This window comes from Ranitomeya variabilis, chromosome 1, assembly GCF_051348905.1.
Source record: "Ranitomeya variabilis isolate aRanVar5 chromosome 1, aRanVar5.hap1, whole genome shotgun sequence".
NCBI lineage: Eukaryota > Metazoa > Chordata > Amphibia > Anura > Dendrobatidae > Ranitomeya > Ranitomeya variabilis.
Window position 1 is genome coordinate 638563672 of NC_135232.1, and position 23391 is coordinate 638587062.

At 44.6% G+C, this 23391-nt stretch overlaps 2 protein-coding genes across 4 annotated transcripts in view; one reads left to right on the plus strand and one right to left on the minus strand.

The window, feature by feature from the left end:
* Positions 1-980: 980 nt before the first annotated feature.
* On the minus strand, positions 981-12993 carry DTD2 (D-aminoacyl-tRNA deacylase 2). Its single transcript, XM_077261085.1, has 4 exons — positions 12944-12993; positions 11007-11117; positions 6463-6532; positions 981-2924 (listed from the first exon to the last, which is right to left on the minus strand). The coding sequence occupies exons 2-4, from the start codon at positions 11115-11117 to the stop codon at positions 2599-2601; spliced, it is 507 nt and encodes a 168-aa protein (XP_077117200.1). The 5' UTR covers positions 12944-12993; the 3' UTR covers positions 981-2598.
* Positions 12988-23391, plus strand: part of NUBPL (NUBP iron-sulfur cluster assembly factor, mitochondrial) — a 28382-nt gene continuing 17978 nt past the window's right edge. The window contains exons 1-7 of one of the 3 annotated variants that reach the window (XM_077261067.1): positions 12988-13185; positions 16134-16281; positions 17165-17199; positions 18963-19053; positions 20793-20832; positions 21896-21986; positions 22085-22178. In XM_077261067.1, the coding sequence (XP_077117182.1) occupies positions 13078-13185; positions 16134-16281; positions 17165-17199; positions 18963-19053; positions 20793-20832; positions 21896-21986; positions 22085-22178 (607 nt within the window). In that variant the 5' untranslated portion in view covers positions 12988-13077. Of the gene's footprint in view, positions 13186-16133; positions 16282-17164; positions 17200-18962; positions 19054-20792; positions 20833-21895; positions 21987-22060; positions 22179-23391 lie in introns of those variants that run through there. The other 2 variants (XM_077261070.1, XM_077261075.1) reach the window with 2 other exon arrangements.

Sequence of the window (23391 nt, forward strand, 5' to 3'; positions counted from 1 at the left end):
TATCTATTTTGAACTGTGATTTCTGTTATGCTGTAATGTCTATTGTCTGTACAAGTCCCCTCAATAAGTTGTAAAGCGATGCGGAATATGTTGGCGCTATATAAATAAAAATCATTATTATTATTATATTATTAATAACAGACTTGTAAACAACAAGATAAAGTTACTTCATGGCAGCTATAACCTTTTACCTAATTAAATAACAGAATTTATCTTTAAGCAACAAGAAAATGGAGTCAAAAGCACAAAATGGAGAATCTTTCTTAATTTGTTCCTTCACATATGTACCAGTGTGGCTGAGCGTGGTATGTACCAGTGTGGCTGAGCGCGGTATGTACCAGTGAGGCTGAGCTCTGTATGTACCAATGTGGCTGAGCGCGGCATGTACCAGTGAGGCTGAGCGCGGTATGTACCAGTGAAGATGAGCGCGGTATTTACCAGTGTGGCTGAGATCTGTATGTACCAGTGAGAATGAGCGCGGTATGTACCAGTGAGGATGAGCGCAGTATGTACCAGTGAGGATGAGCGCAGTATGTACCAGTGTGGCTGAGATCTGTATGTACCAGTGAGAATGAGCGCGGTATGTACCAGTGAGGATGAGCGCGGTATGTACCAGCGAGGATGAGCGCAGTATATACCAGTGAGGATGTTAGCGGTATGTACCAGTGTGGCTGAGATCTGTATGTACCAGTGAGAATGAGCGCGGTATGTACCAGTGAGGATGAGCGCGGTATGTACCAGCGAGGATGAGCGCAGTATATACCAGTGAGGATGTTAGCGGTATGTACCAGTGTGGCTGAGATCTGTATGTACCAGTGAGGATGAGCGTGGTATGTACCAGTGACGCTGAGCGCTACATTTACCAGTGATTGAAGTAGAATGGCGTGCACTCTGACAAGAGAGAGGCACAGGTGCAGGCTGAACCTGGATATAGTCCAGTTAAACCATAGATTTGTAAAACAACAGCCGCACTCAATGTAGATTTTCAAATGCAAAAATTGAATAATTTTATTCACCACAGTATAAAAAAATAGTAGAAAGAAACAAGGGTTGTTGAGGTAACGTTTCGACCCCGTAATGGGCCTTTGTCAAACCTCGCTGGAAGAAACAATAGAGACACAGTACATTAGATGCTATAAACAAGTGTAGCATGCCGTGCAGAAACTATATACAAGTATCACAATGCCGAGCAGATGGAAATAAGATCCAATATTAACACAAGAGTGCATGTGAAGTATTATACCGTGACATATATACATAGTCTATATATACAATATAAACTTTCCTTGGCACTGAAAGGAGTGGCACGTTTCCCTGCCTAGGTTGTGCATGCTGCTCAAATGTCATTAAATCCAGTTCGATTACCCATCCCCACTCTGGCAAATAGTATAAGATCAAGGGACTCTTCACGTGTGATTCTAACAATGTTGTGTACGTGATAAAATGCCCCTGTGGCCTGCTTTACGTTGGCGAGACGACACAACACATCCGTGATAGGATTGCTTCCCACAAATCCACCATACGGTGTAAAAAACGTGGCTTCCCCTTCCACATCATTTTGCATCTGCCAATCATTCCGTCTCCCAACTACGTTTCCAGGTACTCGAGCAGGTTGAGAGACCACGCAGGGGTGGTAATCATATTAAATTATTAAGAAAACGGGAATCGCACTGGATATACACTCTGCAAACCCTTACACCTAAAGGCCTGAACTGGGAACTTGACCTAGTTTTCTGAGAGTGGTCCGTGGTCCCTTGGCTTCCTGCTTTATTGAACTATACAGTCTAGGTCTTTTTGAATGTATGTACATTTCCATGATTATGCCATATACCTTATCAATTACTTTATTGGCGGTTAGGTGTGTAACGGGCTGACCTGTTGGTTCTATGTGTTCTAACCTTTTTTCAATGCTTTCAGGCTATCTGACCTTCACTATCTGTTACACCCGACTGGGGTAAGTACCCAGAAACGTTTTTTTTTTTTTTTTTTTAAATCTAACATTTACCAGTGAGGCTGAGCACGGCATGTACCAGTGAGGCTGAGCGCTAGATGTACCAGTGAGGCTGAGCGCTACATGTACCAGTGAGGCTGAGCGCTACATGTACCAGTGAGGCTGAGCGCTACATGTACCAGTGAGGCTGAGCGCTACATGTACCAGTGAGGCTGAGCGCTACATGTACCAGTGAGGCTGAGCGCTACATGTACCAGTGAGGCTGAGCGCTAGATGTACCAGTGAGGCTGAGCGCTACATGTACCAGTGAGGCTGAGCGCTACATGTACCAGTGAGGCTGAGCGCTACATGTACCAGCTTGGTGTGAGCTCTATGTACCAGTGTGGCGGAGTCTGGTGATGCAGCTCATTCTCATGCACTTCAGAGATCCTTCATTCTATCACTGCCAGGAATCCCATATTCTAATTCCTGGAAACCCCAATAAACAATCATATATAGGATCATTAGAATTCACAGCAGACTTTAGGTATGTTAAGTTCCTGGAAAATAAGTTAGATTTATTTAATTACGTATTTGATTCATAACCATCAATCTTCTAATTACAAAAGTGTGCTAAATAGAAAAAGGCTGAATGTTCTGCATTGAGTTCAGAATTCCAGCAGGTGTGTATATGGTCCATTAGTGTCAAGCGTCAACACCTGTCTGTTTCCATAGGTGCCATAGCGTAGCACGGCCCCGGACTCCGACCACTGAGCATGAGCCTCTAGTTCCTTCTGGCACTGGGCTGTGAAAAGTGCATATAACTCCATGCCCTGCTCCTTGCCTGCATTTGAATGGTACTGCATGCAGCGGCCCTTTGACTTTCCTCCAAGCGTGGCCTGAGGAACAATAAGAATATCTCCCGGGAGTTCAGTGATGGCCACGTGTTTTCCAGAATCTGATTCACTTAATTTGACATTAAGTAGAGAGCTCACTGCAAAACAGGAATAAATGGACTTGGCTGAACAACTTTTACTGACAATTGGGCACAGATGGTACAGTATGGGGATCAGCAGGCGCATAGTGACAAAGTATGACGAGCAGAAAAGTACAAATGCATCCTGTTATAGAGGTCTAAGGGGTAAGCTTTCTCCTTGTGGAGAGTGACATACCAGCTCTGGCTTGTCAAGGTAAGGAGGCTTTGCACTGATGAGGGACAACAGCTCGAAACACCGCGTCTGCAAATTGAGATACTGATTTGGCTGTTATCCTAAGTCATATTACAAGACTCAAAGGGTTGATTGTGACTTGTAGGATCGCTACTTCCAACAGGTGGCGCTATAGAGTTCAAGTCCTCTTTTGCTCTTAAGAGGCAATTTGCATATCCTGTTATAGAGAACATTTATGCAACCGATTGTGATCCACTAATCTGAATATATATAAGTATGAGCATTGAAAGGCATGTTATGATTAAAGGGGTCCTCTGGTCACATTTTAATATCAGATAGGTGGGGGTCCGTCGCTCAGCTCTGCCACTGATCAGCAGTTAATTGCTGTGGCGGATTCCAAATGATGACAGTGTACAGAGCGGTGCTGCACAGCTCCAGTCAGTATACAGCAGCTGCTGCAGATCAGCTCCTATTCTCATGCACCCAGCAGAGGCCGCTACATACTGTGGGGAGTTGTGCAGTGCTATTCCATTAAACATTTAAAACCTAAGATTTTTTCTCTTTGCGCCTGGAGTAATAAAGTGTTATAGATTTTATACTGGATGGATTACTTTCGTGAAATGACATTTTTTCTTTCCATAACATTTCAATGTACCCACAACACTGCATAAAGGAAGCCAGAAATAAATGCAGGGTGGTAGACTTACATGTGTACCAGGTACATGCTCTCAATATATATAGGTGATGGGAGAGGGTGGGGGCATAGCTAGAATATAATGAGGGCAATTTGGGCTTATGGACGAGTCCTGTGGTAGTGCACATGACAATATTTCCCCGATTATGTTTTCTGAGTCACCATTCGTGACGCACATCTTTGGACAAGCAAGCAATCTGGAGCTCTGCTGCTGGCAATACTAAATGACAGCGCAAATCCAGGGGATCTCCCATCGCCTCTTCTCTGACATGCCGACACAATTAGGTTATCAACCTGCAGCAGCGCAATGCATGTATGCACTGGCCACAATAAGTAGAGTCCCAGGGACCAAAGTGGGGCCACTGGGGAACAGGAGCAAAGTTAGTATGTATTATGTTTTGCTTTATTTAATGTGTATTGGATGTTTTCATGTCTATAGGAGGTTATGTGAGTGTTCATCCTGTATATAGGAGGCTATGTGAGGGCTCATCCTGTATATAAGAGGCTATGTGAGGGCTCATCCCGTATATAGGAGGCTATGTGAAGGCTCATCCTGTATATAGGAGACTATGTGAGGGCTCATCCAGTACATAAGAGGCTGTGAGGGTTCATCCTGTATATAGGAGGCTATGTGAGGGCTTATCCTGTATGGGATGTTTGCCTGTAAATAGGAGGCTATGTGAAGGCTCATCCTGTATATAGGAGACTATGTGAGGGCTCATCCAGTACATAAGAGGCTGTGAGGGTTCATCCTGTATATAGGAGGCTATGTGAGGGCTTATCCTGTATGGGATGTTTGCCTGTAAATAGGAGGCTATGTGAAGGCTCATCCTGTATATAGGAGACTATGTGAGGGCTCATCCAGTACATAAGAGGCTGTGAGGGTTCATCCTGTATATAGGAGGCTATGTGAGGGCTTATCCTGTATATAGGAGACTATGTGAGGGCTCATCCAGTACATAAGAGGCTGTGAGGGTTCATTCTGTATATAGGAGGCTATGTGAGGGCTTATCCTGTATGGGATGTTTGCCTGTAAATAGGAGGCTATGTGAAGGCTCATCCTGTATATAGGAGACTATGTGAGGGCTCATACTGTATGGGATGTGTGCCTGTAAATAGGGGGTTATGTGAGAGCTCATCCTGTATATAGGAGGATATGTGAGGGCCATCCCATACATAGGAGGCTGTGAGGGTTTATCTTGCATATAGGAGGCTATGTGAGGGCTCATCCTGTATATAGGATGCTATGTGGGGGTTCATCCTGTATATAGGAGGCTATGTGGGGGTTCATCCTCTATATAGGAGGCTATGTGGGGGTTCATCCTCTATATAGGAGGCTATGTGGGGGTTCATACTGTATATGGGAGGTTATGTGGGGGTTCATTCTGTATATGGGAGGCAATGTAGGGCTCATACTGTATATACAATGCTATGAGTGCTCATACTGTATATAGGAGGCTATGCAAGGGCTCATCCTGTATATAGGAGGCTATACGGGGGCTCATCCTGTATATAGGAGGCTATACGGGGGTTCATACTGTATATGGGAGGCTATGTGGGGGTTCATACTGTATATAGGAGGCTATGTGGGCGCTTATCCTGTATATAGAACGCTATGTGGGGGTTCATAATGTATATAGGAGGTTATGTAACGGCTCATACTGTGTATAGAGGAGGCTATTTGTGGGTCATACTATATAGGGAGCTGTGTGGTGACTCATACTGTATATAGAAGGTTATATGGGGGCTCATGCTGTATATAGGTGATTTGTGGGGGCTCATGCTGTATATAGGAGGATGACAGCATACTTCATTCTGCTCAGTATTAAGTGATTGAATTAATATAAAATATTAATTAACACTAATACTGAGCAGAATTAATTTCAGCCTTTTGGTTCGTCTCTCCTCGACAGGCACGGTCTTGAATGTGTCTCCTCTGGAAAATGAATTGCCCACCCCTGCTCTATTATTATATACCGCTGTACATAAGTGAAACAAATCTCTCTTATTTCGCATCTACAGATATGCACCAGAGCACCCATGTGTGAATCATGTGACTTATTGTATGATCTATTAAAAGGGGGTAATGTGATATGTTGGGTGCCTGTGGTGGGCCCACGTCTTCTAAACTGCCCAGGGCACTGGCTACTCTTAATCTGCCTCTGGGTGGAGAGAAATAAGATTTTTTTATTATCTAATTACTTCTGAAATTCGTGGTGGGGAAAGGTTTTACCTAGTCTAAATCAGACCGGATTATTTTTTGGGCCTTAATTCTGTTGATAATATCAGATTAGCAAAATGCTTCCTACATTCATAATACTGCTGAAACTAAAGTGCTCTTAGGTAGGATGTGTAGGGTACAATTATTGTTAAATTATATGTTACTCTGTAATGTTTTATTTTGTTTGCACATATCCCCTCTGAATTGTGAAGTGCTACAGAATACGCTGGCGCTGTGGAAATAAAATTATTACTATTAATTCTCATTATTACTGCTGCCAAGAAAAATAAGAACAGTAATTATGCATTAGCTGCTTTGGATGATTCAGTGGGTTTTATTACATATACTCACACATACATTATGGACAATTCCACTAAATATGTTTTTTTTTTATTCTGAGTTCAACGTCTTATACAGAAAACAGCCACAAATACACATTGTAACTTACCCATTTTAGAAATTAAATCTTTTGATGATCCTTTAAAAAAGCAAACATAGATGACCATGCCCCTTTGTATCTGGGATGAAATAAGAATATATGGTGAATATGTGCATTAGATATGTGTATGTCACAAGAACAATGGCAAAATTTAATATTTTCGGTACACTGTATGGACAAAGTTATAGACACACCAACACATCACACCTACAGGAGCTTTTAAGATATAAAATACTAAATCCATACACATTAAAGGGGTTCTCCGAAAATGAGATAACACGGCGTCCCTGATATAATTCAAGCTGCAGCAATCCTAGTCACGTAACATGACAGGCTGAAGACATGAAGCCCCCGAGACCTGTGTCTCAACCGACAAGAGTTGTATCGCGCATACCTCAGTCAACAATCGGGAGCACAGTTGTCATCTGTGATTAAATATGTCTTCCTCACTGAGCAAACGGGGTTATCTCCAGCTGGAAACCTCCTTCAAGAGCACAACATGGGTTCAAACATATTTCTTCACATATCACAGCCGTGCTCCTGACCACCAACAGTGTATATGTGTGATACAGGTCGTCCGTTGAGACACAGGTCTCGGGAGCTGTATGTCTCCAGGCTGCAGCCCCTACTGACACATGACTAGGATGGTCTCAATCTTGGAAAACCCCTTCAATATACAGTTGTCCCTTTTTGAAGCTGTAATAGTTTCCATTCTTCTGGGAAGGCTTTCTTCAAGAGTTAGGATTATGTCTGTGGGAATTTTTTCCTATTTATCTAGAAAAGCACTTGTGAGGTCAGAAACTTATGTAGGACCATAAGGCCGGGCTCACAATCTCCATTTTAGTTTATCCCAAAATTTGTTTGATGAAGTTGAGATCAGAGCTCTGTGCGGCTAGTCCTGTTCTTCCACACCAAACTTCCCCAACCATGCCTTTCAGGAACTTGCTTTGTGCAATGGGGATAGTCATGCTGGAATAGAAAAGGTCTTTCCCCAAATTGTTCCCACAAAGTTGGATGCATACAATTGTCCAAGATGTCTTGTTATGTTGAAGCACTAGTATTTCTCTTCACTGGAACCGAAAGTCTTAGGCTAGTTTCACACTAGCATTTTGAGGAGCTGCGGCCTTCCTCTGTGAAGCCCCGCCCTCGGCCACACCTCTGCCAATAGCTCCGCCTACTTCTGCATGTGGCCTGCGTTCCCATCTTTAACATTAGGTACGCAGGTCGTGCGGATGCTTCCGCATGCGTCGGCGACCAGCGTAGAATGCAGCTAGTAGCAATTTTTTTTTCCTCTGCATCGTCAAAACAACACATGCGGAAGCATCCGAATACAGCGGCACGACCTGCGTACCTAATGTTAAAGATAGGTACGCTGGCCGCATGCAGAAGTAAGCGGAGCTAGCGGCCAAGGGCGGGGCTTCACGGAGGAAGACTGCAGCCCTCCGCAGCTCCTCAAAACGCTAGTGTGAAAATAGCCTTAGATCAACAGCTGAAAACCAACCCCATAACATTACCCCTCCTCCAACACACTTTATACACTGCTCAAAAAAATAAAGAGAACACTTAAACAACAGAATATAACTGCAAGTAAATCAAACTCCTGTGAAATCAAACTGTCCACTTAGGAAGCAACACTGTTTGACAATCAATTTCACATGCTGTTGTGCAAATGGAATAGACAACAGATGGAAATTATTGGCAATTATCAAGACACATTCAATAATGGAGTTGTTCTGCAGGTGGGGACCACAGACCACATCTCAGTACCAATGCTTTCTGGCTGATGGTTTGGTCACTTTTGAATGTTGGTTGTGCTTTCACACTTGTGGTAGCAGGAGACGGACTCTACAACCCACACAAGTGGCTCAGGTAGTGCAGCTCATCCAGTATGGCACATCAATGCGAGCTGTGGCAAGAAGGTTTGCTGTGTCTGTCAGCGTAGTGTCCAGAGGCTGGAGGTGCTACCAGGAGACAGGCCAGTACACAAGGAGATGTGGAGGGGGCAGGAGGATGGCAACAACCCAGCAGCAGGACCGCAACCTCAGCCTTTGTGCAAGGAGGAACAGGAGGAGTACTGCCAGAGCCCTGCAAAATGACCTCCAGCAGGCCACAAATGCGCATGTGTCTGCACAAATGGTTAGAAACCGACTCCATGAGGATGGTCTGAGTGCCCGACGTCCACAGATGGGGGTTGTGCTCACAGCCCAACACCGTGCAGGACGCTTGGCATTTGCCACAGAACACCAGGATTGGCAAATTCGCCACTGGCGCCCTGTGCTCTTCACAGAAGAAAGCAGGTTCACACTGAGCACATGTGACAGAGTCTGGAGACGCCGTGGAGAGCGATCTGCTGCCTGCAACATCCTTCAGCATGACCGGTTTGGCAGTGGGTCAGTAATGGTGTTGGGTCGTATTTCTTTGGAGGGCCGCACAGCCCTCCATCTGCTCGCCAGAGGTAACCTGACTGCCATTAGGTACCGAGATGAGATCCTCAGACCCCTTGTGAGACCATATGCTGGTGCGGTTGGCCCTGGGTTCCTCCTGATGCAGGACAATGCCAGACCTCATGTGGCTCGAGTGTGTCAGCAGTTCCTGCAAGATGAAGGCATTGAAGCTATGGACTGGCTCGCCCATTCCCCAGACCTGAATCCGATTGAACACATCTGGGACATCATGTCTCGCACCATCCACCAACGTCATGTTGCACCACAGACTGTCCAGGAGTTGGCGGATGCTTTAGTGCAGGTCTGGGAGGAGATCCCTCAGGAGACCATCCACCGCCTCATTAGGAGCATGCCCAGGCGTTGTAGGGAGATCATACAGGCACATGGAGGCCACACACTACTGAGCATCATTTCCTTGTCTTGAGGCATTTCCACTGAAGTTGGATCAGCCTGTACCTTCATTTTCCACTTTGATTTTGAGCATCATTCCAACTCCAGACCTCCGTGGGATATTAGTTGTGATTTACGTTGATAATTTTTAGTTTTTATTGTTCTCAACACATTCCACTATGTAATGAATACAATTTACAACTGGAATATTTCATTCAGTGATATCTAGGATGTGGGATTTTAGTGTTCCCTTTATTTTTTTGAGCAGTGTAGTTGGCACAGTGCAGTCAAGCAGGTAACGTACTGACATTTACCACACTGAGACTCGTCCATTTGACTGTCAGATAGAAAAAAGCAATTTGCCACTCCACATTTTTACAGCTCCAGATCCCAGTAGGGTCTTTAAATAACTCCATCTGACACTTAGCATTGTGCTTGGTGATGTAAGGCTTGCATGCAGCTGCTCAGCCGTAGAAACCTAGGCCACGAAGCTCTCGACACAGTTTTTTTTTGTGATTTTTATTCCAGAGTATTTTGTAGCTTTGCATTTATTTAGCAAAAAGTTGGTGACTTTCATGAATACTGCTCCTCAGCACTTGGCAACCCTGTATCTTTGCATGTTCTGCCATTGCGCAGCTAAGCTGCTACAGTTCCTAAAAGCTTCATACGTATCAGATAATTGCTGCATGTCACAAGCAGGAACAGTCTATAACAGCTGCGGATACGGCCGAGCTCCGACCATGACTGTTAGCCTGTTAAATGCCGTTGCCAATCTCAATCTCTGGCAGTAGCATTAACAGTACGCCGACATGGGAGCGCGTCATTTGATGCACACATCAGCCGCCATGCAACATAATCAAGGGTCATTGATGGGTTGTCCTGGCAGCTGTGAGTCTACTAAAGACCCTCGTGTCTGCCATCATGGAGCTCCGTTGAAACAGCCTGTGGCTGGGCTTCGCCGCTGATCGTAATCTGAACCGAATTTTGCAAAATTTACTCAACTCTACTTATAACGGCTTGTTTTTGTGGGACAAGTTGCAGGTTTTGATTGACAACATTTACTTTCACAAATTATGTACTGGAAAACAGGAAAAGAATTCAAATTGGGGTGAAATTGGGAATAAAAGAAATACAATTCTGCCATAGCGTTTTTGGCTTATTCATTATTCTACAGGTCAGTAAAATTACAACACTAACACTCTTGCATGGATTTTTTTTAATTTAAGTGGTGATAATAAAATCCAGAATAAAACAAAAAATAGCTGTAATTTTCTGAGACCCCTAACATTTTATGAAGGCTTATTTTTAATGCGGTGAGCTGTTGGTTTTATTGATACCATTTTGGGATAGATATGATGTTTGGTGGGCTTCTTATTGTTCGTTCTTGCAGCTTTCTACAAGGCTGTCACGCTCGGGTCAGGAGAGTCCATGCACTAGCTGTCCATGCTCAGACCGATGTCACTGTCATTTGAACGGGCCTTTGTGCACAGATGCCTGCTACCTAATTTAGTGGACTCAGCTCCTGAGCTTGCTACAGACACCCCATGAGGGTTAATATTAGGATAGACATCTTCTTTTAGAAACCAAATATATCAACATCAAAAATAATATAGAAGTCATGAATCTATCCCACTTTTCAGGTGGGTGGTCAGGACAGGGTCCTTATCACTCAATGGTAAATTGATCCATGCCATCAATGGTTTTGCACCCACCACATACCTCCACCCATTCAGCATCAGAGTCTTCATCCTGAGGTTTCACTTGCAACTTGGCATTTAAACATTGCTGAAGCACCACCCGGGCAGCCACCTCCCTGTCTAACGTCGCCATCTGTAACAATATGGAAAGGAGCAAAAAGACACTGACATATCAAACTTATTGTCAGGGGAGCTGCCTTAAAGGGAACCTGTCACCCCCAAAATCGAAGATGAGCAAAGCCCACCGACATCAGGGGCTTATCTGCAGCATTCTGTAGGGAAGCCGAGCACTACCATCTGCGCACGCGCGGCCTCAGGAAGATGGCCGCGCCCACCGATAAACCGCTGAATAGCGCAAATCGCGCTCTTTTCCTTCAACTGCGCAGTGGATTCGCCTGTTGGGCAGGCGCACACCACCAACGGAAAGATGAGCAGGATCTGGGGGAGAAACAGTGATGTCACCACGCCCATATGACCAGACCAGAGTGAGTGACAGCACAAAACGGCGACTTTACAAAGGTATTTCGGCAGCATAGGTGGGGAATAAAGGCACAAAAATACACGAATGTAAAGTCCAGCTCTGCCCCTATTTAACGCTATTTTTATTTCATCTAGAAAAAACGGGGTGACAGGTTCCCTTTAAACCACTCAAAGGCAATCTGACAACAGGTTTTTTTATTTTTCATATGTAATGTTACGGCAGCATAAAGTAGGGACAGAGACCCAGATTCCAGTGCTGTGTCACTTAATGATCTGCTTGCTCTTTTAATTAAATCAGTGTTTCATCAGCAGATTATCACTAGAGGACTAGATGCCTCGTGCCTCCTAGTCAACTACTGTGTATAACTGCAACCTGTAACTGATTTGCAGTAGTGATGAGCGAGCATGATTGGATATAATGTTGTCCAAGTGCCTGGGAGTGCTCATATATTATGCTCGAGTCCCTGCGGCTGCATGATTTGTGGCTGTTACACAGTCTGGTCACATACGGGGATTGCCTGTTTGTTAGAGAATCCCCACATGTTACACGTGACACATGCAACTGTGGGGACTTGAACATTATGGCTATGTGCACACGTCAGCACTTTGTCAGGATTTTGTCAGGATTTGGTCAGGCTTTTTCATCAGGTTTTGTAGCCAAAACCAGGAGTGGGTGATAAATGCAGAAGTGGTGCATATGTTTCTATTATACTTTTCCTCTAATTGTTCCACTCCTGGTTTTGGCTACAAATCCTGAGGAAAAATCCTGACAAAATCCTGATGCAATCCTGACAAAATCCTGACGTGTGCACATAGCCTATTACTCGCGCATGCCCATCTGAGCATACTCGCACATCAGTAATTAGCAGCTCTCTGTCGCTATGCAGTGTACACAGAAAGCTGCCAATCAGGAGTGTAGTATGCTGCTGTCATATTATATAGCTAGCACTGCTGACAGATTCCCTTTAACCATGTGTGAGCCAGCATCACTCTTGCACGTCTTACTAATTAGGCCTTGTTCAGATGTCAGTATTTTTTTTTTATCATATGTCACAAACAGAACAATTTCCATCCCATATACTTGTATGGGTGACTTTGATCCCTAACTTTAATCAAACACATACATGATTCTGATTATTTACGGTCATGTGAACAGCAACATAGGATATAATGGGTTTGTGTCTTATTATTTATTTAGTGCCATTAATCATCTCTGTCCCCATTGGGGCTGACAATCACATATAGAACAGGTATGTGCAAAACGCAGGCCTTAATGTAAGAGCCAGTGAAGATCTGCATTATCACAATCAAGAGCTATGATCCTGAATAATGGCCAGACTCTCACTCCTGGGATAGCAGTGCTGCTCCCTGTGGCACTACAACTCTCAGAAAGACGCCAAAGCTTGCAAATCAGTGACCATCCATAATATCTAGCACTGATGATAAGTAGAACAGACAGAGAGGCGCCATCACGTGTACCTGTCACTGCTCCAGCAGCAGCCTGCAGTCACGTGACACTTCCTGCTGCGGGCCGCTGTGCCAGCTAGTGCAGGACAGGAGAGAGGCGTGGAACGCACACTTCCGCTATCGTCTATGGTTGCTAGGAGACTGTGATGGCGGCCGCCAGGGGCCTAGTGATGTCCGGGCTGAATGCTGTGCGGGTCAGGACGTGTTTGCAGCGGTGCCGGCGAGATGCGGTGTCTGCGGTCTCCTTCAGCTCGGTGGGTGTCCGGATGTGACCACCATGGTCCTGGGAGGACTCCCACGTGTCTCCTGTGTACAGCATGTGCGCCACTACAAATAAGTCCCAAAGTGCTGTGTGCCCCCAATATAATGGGTACACTCGTGTGATTGGACACAGTGTGAGCACGGTGGGCTCATGTATGGGACCCTCTGTGAGACTGGCACTACAGGGCACACTTTATTTGTGTAAGTGGCAGTTTTCTCTGTGGGCGACCTGTTGCCGGAAATGCTTTTCTATGTGTTGGCTGTTATTGGTACGTACGCGTTGGCCGTTATTCTATATATGCGTTGGCCATTAACCGGTTTTCTTCTACCATGCGTCCCGGCCTTCACATGAAAGCGCGGTGGTGGCCTCCGTGGCACGTACAGGGGAGGTCTGCAGAGATCACGTCACCGCCCTTCTGTCCGCATAGTAGTGGTCTCATCCACACCTCGCATACCCCCGTCTTCTATCAAATATATCTGTCACTCCTCAACAATGAAACTACAACAGGAAGGAAAAGTCACAGAATGATGGAGATCGCAGGATGGATACACGTGTTACTAATGACAAGTGATGACAACGTTTAAACTTCTTTTTTTCGAAAACCACTATTTATTTAGTGTAAGCGCTATTCACAGTAATCCCTGCACTTACAGCACTGGCTGCTATCAGTGAGGTTTTACAGGGGTTGTCCACTACTCAGACCACCCCTTCTGAATCCCAGTTTTCCCATTGTAAAATAATAACACTTATACTCACCTCCGGTATTGACGTCGTTCCAACGGTGGAGCTACTGGGATAGCTTGAGATTGTACCAGCACACGCTCCTGCGGCAAGTCAGCAGCCACTTCGCTCTCCCCTCCTTCAACTGTATCACGTATTGAAAGAGCAGCAGCTTCCACTTCCTCCAGATGTATGTGATTTGTCCAAAGGAGTAGAGTGTGAAGCCAGCGGTGATTGACCGCTCGGATTGTGTGACACTACAATGTCACACGATCTCTGGAGGATCACTGCTGAAACAATGCCGGTACTAGAAGTTGGTATAAGTGGTGTTATTATTAGTGATGAGCGAATATTCTTGTTACTCGAGATTTCTCGAGCACGCTCGGGGGTCCTCCGAGTATTTTTTAGTGCTCGGAGATTTCGTTTTTCTTGCCGCAGTTGAATGATTTACATCTGGTAGCCAGCATAAGTACATGTGGGGCTTGCCTGGTTGCTAGGGAATCCCCACATGTAATCAAGCTGGCTAACAGATGTAAATCATTCAGCTGCGGCAAGAAAAACTAAATCTCCGAGCACTAAAAAATACTCGGAGGACCCCCGAGCGTGCTCGAGAAATCTCGAGTAACAAGTATATTCGCTCATCACTAGTTTATTATACAAGGGGAAAACATAAGGATTTCAGAAGAGGGTGTCTTAGTAGAGGACAACTCCTTTATTGGTTGTCTGAGGAATGTTCTGCCACGCTGAATCTTGAGCAAATTATCAAAATCCACTGCTGTCAGCTTCCCTTGCAATTTCCATCCAATGAGGTCCCATACGTAGTCGATAAAAGAAAAATCTGAAGACCATGCTGGCCAGGGCTGTGCAGTCTGATTCGGAGTCCATTTTTGTGGAGTCTTTATAAAATGGACCAACTCGGACTCCTAAAATATATAATAATTGGACAACCTACAAGAGAGCTGCTAAATACATGGCACTTCCAAATACAATAACCCAAAACAAAACAGGGAAGCATAAGCCAAAATGTAATAAAATACAAAATTCTTTATTCACAAATAATTATAAAATTCAAGTAAAATAAAATTAGAGACACAATTACAAACATACTGCCTACCAGAGGCACATACCAGTTCCTTAATATGTACCCAGAAAGCTACACAAGCCTTTCAACACAAGAGTGACCTACATGTATGATAGGGATGTAAATGCGCCTAAAGACTAAATGTCTCTTATATAAATCTGATAAACAGCATACAAAATGTATGTCAATAATCTAATAAAGGCTTAAAGCCTACTAATCCTATAAATGGGAGCTGCTAAATCTATGCATAAAATCATGCTCAGTAGTGACCACTGTGGAGTCGTAGATGAGATGAATCTGTGCTGCACTTTATGTACATGCTCAGTAGTGACTAGTGCTGTGGAGTCATAGATGAGATGAATCTGTGCTGCACTTTATGTACATGCTCAGTAGTGACCAGTGCTGTGGAGTCATAGATGAGATGAATCTGTGCTGCACTTTATGTACATGCTCAGTAGTGACCAGTGCTGTGGAGTCGTAGATGAGATGAATCTGTGCTGCACTTTATGTACATGCTCAGTAGTGACCAGTGCTGTGGAGTCGTAGATGAGATGAATCTGTGCTGCACTTTATGTACATGCTCAGTAGTGACCAGTGCTGTGGAGTCGTAGATGAGATGAATCTGTGCTGCACTTTATGTACATACTTATTAGTGACCAGTGCTGTAGAGTCTTAGATGAGATGAATCTGTGAGCAGTGGGAGCAGTAATGTCAGCCCTGCAGACCATAACTGATACCGGGAGCAGTGACGTCATTGCTGCAGATCATAACGGGTACTGGGAGCAGTGACGTCAGCACTGCAGCTCATAACTTATATCGGGAGCAGTGACGTCAGCACTGCAGATCATAACGGATACCGGGAGCGGTGAAGTCCGCATTGAAGACCATAACAGATACAGGGAGCTGTGACATCAGCACTGCAGATCATAACGGATACCGGGAGCAGTGGCAGAGCTCAACTCTGGACCTGGGTAAGGGTTAAGAGATAAGTGTTTTGGGTTGTTTTTTTTAAACAAACTGCACCTGGGGACTGGAATTTCTTGAAACTAGAAAACCCCTTTAATAATCTTGCCGTTTTCTACTTTGTAATCAAATGGTGTATTACGATTTAAGAGTTATATGTAAATTTTGTCTTCAAGGCAGCTGGATCTCGTGAAGAAAAGGTGAAGAGTAGACAAGCTGAGATGATGGCACGTGGTTTGCCAAAGCTGAAGCCCATTCCTGGTGTAAAGCATGTCTTGGTGGTTGCTTCTGGCAAAGGAGGTGTGGGCAAATCAACCACTGCAGGTATGATAGACACATCTCTATTACCATGTATCCATGTAGGGAAAAGCAGTCTGAGAATGACAGTTGGCTGTACATTTCACTTGCAGCGACTGTTTCTGGGAAAATGTAGTGCTTCATGGTGTCCATGCAGTACATTGAAGGGCAGGTTCTGCCGGAGCCTCCTAGTGACCAGCAGCTGATCATTGACGTTGTCAAGTGTCTGAACCCCACCTGTCAGATATTAATGATAAATCCTAAGGTTTGGTCATCAGTATCAAATTTCTTGACAAACCCTTGAATTTTTAATTGCCAAAAGTAAGACTGTGTCCCCTCTAACCTAAACTGGGTTTCTATCCCATTTTTTTGATACACAGTAAAAAATTATATTGTGCTTGTTGGCCTGCAAATATTATTTTTCTGCTTAGCCAATAAAAGTATAACTCCTAGAGTACTTTTGACTTTTTGGGGCATAAAAGTTATCCAACCTTTTTACAATTAATAACCTAAGGAAAGAAGGAACTTCGAGCTCCGAGTGTGCGTGCAGCCAAAGGGATGCCGAGAAGCCACCTAGCGCAGAACTTTTTGCACACACACACACACACACACACACACACACACACACACACACACACACACCCACACCCACACCCACACCCACACCCACGCATGAAAATGGCTGAGCATGGTTTATTACTTTGAGGATGAGCCACATGCACACACCTCTGCCAGGGCCTAATCTCCTGAAGGAGCAATTGACCACAGCATCTGGCAGCCCCATAAATATGAGATCGATACTGCTGAAATGACAACTTTTCACCTTTTTAAAATGTAATTGTAGATCTCTATGTATGTTCCTGTAATGTATCTAATATGTCTTTTTCTGCTGCCATTTTCCCTCCAACAGTCAACTTGGCGCTGGGAATTGCAGCAAGTGATCATGTAAGTACCGTAATATCCAACATAAAGTATAGAGGGTCTTCACATTCATTGACAGCTGTGATGGGGTCCGAAAATGCTTCAAGGTCGCTGAAGAAATTTTGAGGCTTGTAGTAAGGATTACCTATGTAAAAAAGAGAAGGACAGAACTACATAATAATGTGCACACCAGAAATATTTAGAAAAACATATAAGCCGAGATTTTCAGCCCAAAAAAATGGGATGAAAGTGCCCCTCTCAGCTTATACTCGAGTCATGGAAGGCGGGGGGGTTGGCAGGTGAGGGGGAGCGACGACGGTCACATACTCACCTGCTCCTGGCGCTCCTGATGCGGTCCCTGCGTGTCCCATGGTCTCCGGCGCCGACACCTTCTTCCTCTGTTCAGCGGTCACGTGGTACCGCTCATTAAAGTAATGACTGTGGACTCCATTCCCATAGGGGTGGAGCCGCATATTCATTACTGTAATGAGCTGTACCAGTGACTGCTGAACAGAGGAAGAAGAGGCGGCTCACGGACACCATCTGTCCAGGAGAAGCTGCCAGGGACCTCGCCGGGAGCAGGTGAGTATGTCATATTCACCTTTCCTCGTACCAGCGCCGCCTCGTCTTCCGCGTCCTCTGCAGTGACTGTTCATGTCAGAGGGCGCGATGACATATTAGTGTGTGCATCGCCCTCTGCCTGAGCAGTCACTGCAGAGAGACGGGACGCTGAGGAGCAGCGACGAGAGGTGAGTATGTCATTTTTTTTTATTATTATTATTTTTTTTTTATTGCAGCAGCAGCAGCAGCAGCATTACATGTGGCACATTGTTATATGGAGCATCTTATGGGGCCATAATGAACTGCAAGGAGCATTATATGTGGCACATTGTAAAACGGAGCATCTATGGGGCCATAATGAACTGTATGGAGCATTATATGTGTCACATTGTTATATGGAGCATCTATGGGGCCATAATGAACTGTATGGAGCATTATATGTGGCACATTGTTATATGGAGCATCTTATGGGGCCATAATGAACTGCGTGGAGCATTATATGGGGCATATTTGTATATGGAGCATCTATGGGGCCATAGTGAACTGTATGGAGCATTATATGTGGCACATTGTTATATGGAGCATCTTATGGGGCCAGAATGAACTGCATGGAGCATTATATGGGGCATATTTGTATATGGAGCATCTATGGGGCCATAATCAGCATTTGTGCAGCATTACGGTATATGGGGCATAATAGTCTATGGAGTATCTTATGGGGCCATAATCAACATTTGTGCAGCATGGGGCATATTTTAATATGGACCATCTTATGGGGCCCATCATAAATTTTATGGAGCATTATATGGGGCGTATTTTGGATGGAGCATCTTATGGGGCCATCATGAACTATATAGAACATTATATGTGGCTCCTGATTCAATATGGATATTCAAAAACACTTAACCTACTGATGTCTCAATTAATTTTACTTTTATTGGTATCTATTTTTATTTTTGACATTTACTGGTAGCTGCTGCATTTTCCACCCTAGGCTTATACTCGAGTCATAGAGTTTCCCAGTTTTTGGTTGCAAAATTAGGGGTCTCGGCTTATACTCGAGTATATACGGTAAATATTATCCAGATATCTGACTAGACCAGCTGATGATCCCCAGAAAGAGACGCAGAACCCCCTTAAATGTTTTCTTAAGAATCATTCATGGTTAATACTTAATTACATGAGTGTTGTATAAATCTTGAGAACCATTGTGTCTACAAATCCAGGTAAAAGCAGTGGGTCTACTGGATGCCGATGTGTATGGACCATCTATCCCCCGAATGATGAATCTGAAGGGAAATCCAGAGGTGTCAGACAGTAGGTGATTTCTTTTAACCAGTTTCTACCGTTTATTTTATATGCACAGCTCTATTTTAGAGCAGGGATTGTTTCACATTGACTGTTCCAAGGATGTCAACCTGGAAACCAAGAAGGTTACATGCCAGGTCTATAGTGGGTACCGTCACTGTCACTATGCTGGCATTTCATTCGGCAGCACAGTGGACAATTCAGCTGACCATCTACTGTATTTAGAGGGGTACATGGCTTAGGAACAATGAGAAACATTGGACTATTATTCAGTAGAAAACATCTCTCAATAATGGGGAGGATTTTACTTTTATTTAGGCTTTTGTGACAGTTTTCTGGCATCAAAAAGTCATACATTTGGTCATGTTTTTGTGGAATAATTTTTGAGTCTTTGGAGTCCAGTTCATCAAAGCTTTTACTAGTAAAAGCTTTGAAAAGTTAGAGAATGTTGGCTCAACACAAGGCTGCACTAAAATTTAGCAAGGTGTGCGGAGTTGGGGTGGCAATCCCCACTAGTCAAATTCATGGCCAGTGGCAGCATTCCTTATGCCTCTAGTCTTACTTCAGTCACCGACTGGAGTAAGATTTGGGGCGAAGTGCAAGCCACCCTGCGTTTAATTAAGAGGCATCCGCTTCCTAATGAATACGGAGCATCTGACTCCAGTTTGTCACTTCATCAAGACCAACGTAAAAAAATGCCAGTCATGATGAATCGAGATCTTTGTAATTTTACCATCTTGCAACTTTTTGAATGTGGGTGTGACAATGGTTGTGGTTAGCAATGCAGATGAAAAATTAAAGAGTAGTTGCATTTCTGACTTCAGTAGGGGGGAGTAAAACCTTAAGGTACCGTTACACTAAACGACTTACCAACGATCACGACCAGCGATGCGATCGTTGGTAAGTCGTTGTGTGGTCGCTGGGGAGCTGTCACACAGACAGCTCTCTCCAGCAACCAACGATCAGGGGAACGACTTCGGCATCGTTGAAACTGTCTTCAACGATGCCGAAGTCCCCCTGCAGCACCCGGGTAACCAGGGTAAACATTGGGTTACTAAGCGCAGGGCCGCGCTTAGTAACCCGATATTTACCCTGGTTACCATTGTAAAAGTAAAAAAAAACCACTACATACTCACCTTCTGATGTCTGTCACGTCCCCCGCCGGCGGCTTCCCTGCACTGAATGTGTCAGCGCCGGCCGGCCGTAAAGCAGAGCACAGCGGTGACGTCACCGCTGCTGCCGGCGCTGACACATTCAGTGCAGGGAAGCCGCCGGCGGGGGACGTGACAGACATCAGAAGGTGAGTATGTAGTGTTTTTTTTTTTCTTTTACAATGGTAACCAGGGTAAATATTGGGTTACTAAGCGCGGCCCTGCGCTTAGTAACCCGATATTTACCCTGGTTACAAGTGAACACATCGCTGGATCGGTGTCACACACACCGATCCAGCGATGACAGCGGGTGATCAGCGACGAAATAAAGTTCTGGACTTCTAGCTCCGACCAGCGATATCACAGCGGGATCCAGATCGCTGCTGCGTGTTAAACACAACGAGATCGCTATCCAGGACGCTGCAACGTCACGGATCGTCGTCGTTCTCGCTGCAAAGTCGCTTAGAGTGAAGGTACCTTTACTTAACATCTTAAGACAGAAGTGTTATATTTAAAGATGCACCAAATATATCAAACCTTGTGCAGTGTCGAGCAATACTGACTTCCAACATTCCCCTCTTTGTTTCCTTATTACAGAGAATTTGTTGATTCCTCTCGTCAACTATGGAATTCAGTGGTAAGGCTGAAAAATGATGATTGACTTCAAGACACAATGGGTTAAAGCCAGTCTGTCATCAACATACTTTTTACTTTATCATTTATCCCAACAGAAAGGATAAAATATTGCTCAAATTGGTAGTCAAGTCCCATTTATATGACGTTAGCAAAACTTTTTTGAATGGTACAGATACCATGATGTTTCATGGCAAGGATTTTGGTGCGGATTCTGCTCCGAAATCAAATAAAAAATGCGCCAGACTCTTCCCTCCCAATCCAATTGTTTTTCGTAACTTTTTTTGTGTCTACGTAGCTGTATGAAGGCTTGTTTTTGGCGTGAGGAGTTGTACTTTTGAATAGCTTCATTCATTTTACCATATTATTTATTGAATAAGAGGTAAAAAAAAAACCAATGCAGTGAAACAATTGTATCATTGTCAGCTCCCTCCATATGCGGTCGCCACCACAGTGATGATCCAATGTTATTTCATGTTAACTTGTATTAATGCATTTATTCCCTTATCACATGATAGGTAATCATTTGCCCATTGCCAGTTGTTCCACCACTAGGTTCCTGCGAATGTGGCTTCTGAGTTCTCCATTTAAATGGAGTGGTGGTCCCGCAAGCGTTCCACAGTTCAATTGTCTATACAACAGTTTTTTGGGGGGGTTTTGTTTGTTTTTTAAGTAAAGCCACTTACTCTACACTTTGAGCAAATATCACAAATGCCACTGTATGGACAAGCTCTTTAATGCCCTTATGTTTGTCTTCCTTGTCCTAACTTCTTCTATAAAAGTAAAAGCCAATTGAACTGGAGAAGAGAGCCACTCATATCCCTCCCATGTGCAGGGGGGACCCACTTAATATTGTTCTTCTCGTGAACCAGTAAATGACACTTGTTTAGTTGTGAGTAAGCGTAATGATTCATTGAGTCCAATATGCACACAATGTATCACCGCCACACATTGGCGGAACAGATGCCCTCAATATGATGTTGTCAGAGATTTATGACTATACACATAGACTGACTCATGGGCCTGATGTCTGTTTGTTCAGCTGACGCTTCTGTGTTTTATGCCAGCATGTCCATGGGTTTCCTTGTGGAAGAGACAGCGCCAATAGTATGGAGAGGGCTGATGGTCATGTCTGCTATTGAACGATTACTAAGACAGGTGGGTTAATGAAAATACGTCATGACTAATGATTGTGATGGATAAAGAGATCTTCTCTAAATTCTGTCTTGTAGTAATGTTGCGGTGTCTTTGTGCAGGTCGATTGGGGGGAGTTGGATTACCTGGTTATAGACATGCCACCTGGAACTGGAGATGTGCAGCTGTCGATCTCTCAGAACATCCCTATCTCTGGTATTGGCAAAACACCCCCTATTCTGTACCGTCTGACCTAGAAAAATAATCCTATGGTCTGCTTTGTCTTGTGGATCAGTTCTGGTATTAGCTATGAAATACATGGCTGCAATACTAATGTGAATAGATCTTTAAAGGGTTGTCCCTTTCTGAAAAGTGTTTCCTATAAAATGCTTAGTAACTAAAAAAAATAATATTGTGCTTTACCTATCCTGCCTGGAACCAGTGCTGAGTCTTGTCTGTTGCGTCACTTGTGTCTGGCACAACGTAGAAGCCAATCAGTGAGGTATTATAAATCAAAGTGAATAATTCATATACAAAGTATCAGTAGTTTCTAGGTGCCTCCTGATGAAGAAGTGCGAAACGCACGTTGGGTGGAGGGATGCACGGCCACGCACAACTATGTAGCTTTATATTATAAGTTATTAGATTGTCACATCACATAGTATTGTGTTGTTTTTCTCCTATGCCTCATTGGGGACACAGGACCATGGGTGTTATGCTGCTTGCCACTAGGAGGACACTAAGTAAACACAAAGAGTTAACTCCTCCTCTGCAGTATACACCCCTTGACTGGCCAGTAACGACCCAGTTCTTGCTTAGTGTCTGTAGGAGGCAATTGGGTCTGTTCAGACCCCACCATTTATTATTTTATTTTTATTTTCTGTAAATTTTTATTTTTTATCTAACGGAGTGAAGGGGGCGACGGACTCCTTCCAGGGTCCGCTCTCCCCCGAACCATCAACAGGCGAGCATACAGTACCTCCCCGTTCCTCTCCTGCGACGTATGGGGCACGCATAACCTAAACCCAGGGCGACGGTTCCTACTCGGTCCCGATCTCCCCCATTATAGGAGGGCGAGCACATAGAGTATACCTCTCATGTGCATCTCCCAGGCTCCACCGCACTCAAGCCCTCACCTCGGCGTCTTGTAGTCCCCACGGTAGCCGTAAGTCCCCTGCGGCAGGCACATCTTCACGGTGGCACAGCCATAAGTCCCCTGAGGCAGGCACATACGATGCTCTCATCCCCCGACGCAGGGAGGACAGATTGAGCTGGAGGCCGCACCGAGGCTCCGTGAGTATTCCCCTCCTCACGCTGCGGCGTTGGAGGACGCGGTCCGGGTCCCTGGGGAGAGGCGCCGCTGTTGGTGCAGCGGCGATCGTTAGGCGCTACACCGCGCCCGCAGGTGCATGCCGCCGGCAGCCTGAGA

Excerpts from the sequence above, each read along its gene's own strand:
- DTD2 (XM_077261085.1), bottom strand. The coding sequence starts at position 11,117 with ATGGCGACGTTAGACAGGGAGGTGGCTGCCCGGGTGGTGCTTCAGCAA. Across the intron at positions 6,533-11,006 it reads CTGATGCTGAATGGGTGGAG|ATACAAAGGGGCATGGTCAT; the intron begins GTATGTGGTGGG and ends ATTTCATCCCAG. Across the intron at positions 2,925-6,462 it reads AGATTTAATTTCTAAAATGG|TGAGCTCTCTACTTAATGTC; the intron begins GTAAGTTACAAT and ends CCTGTTTTGCAG.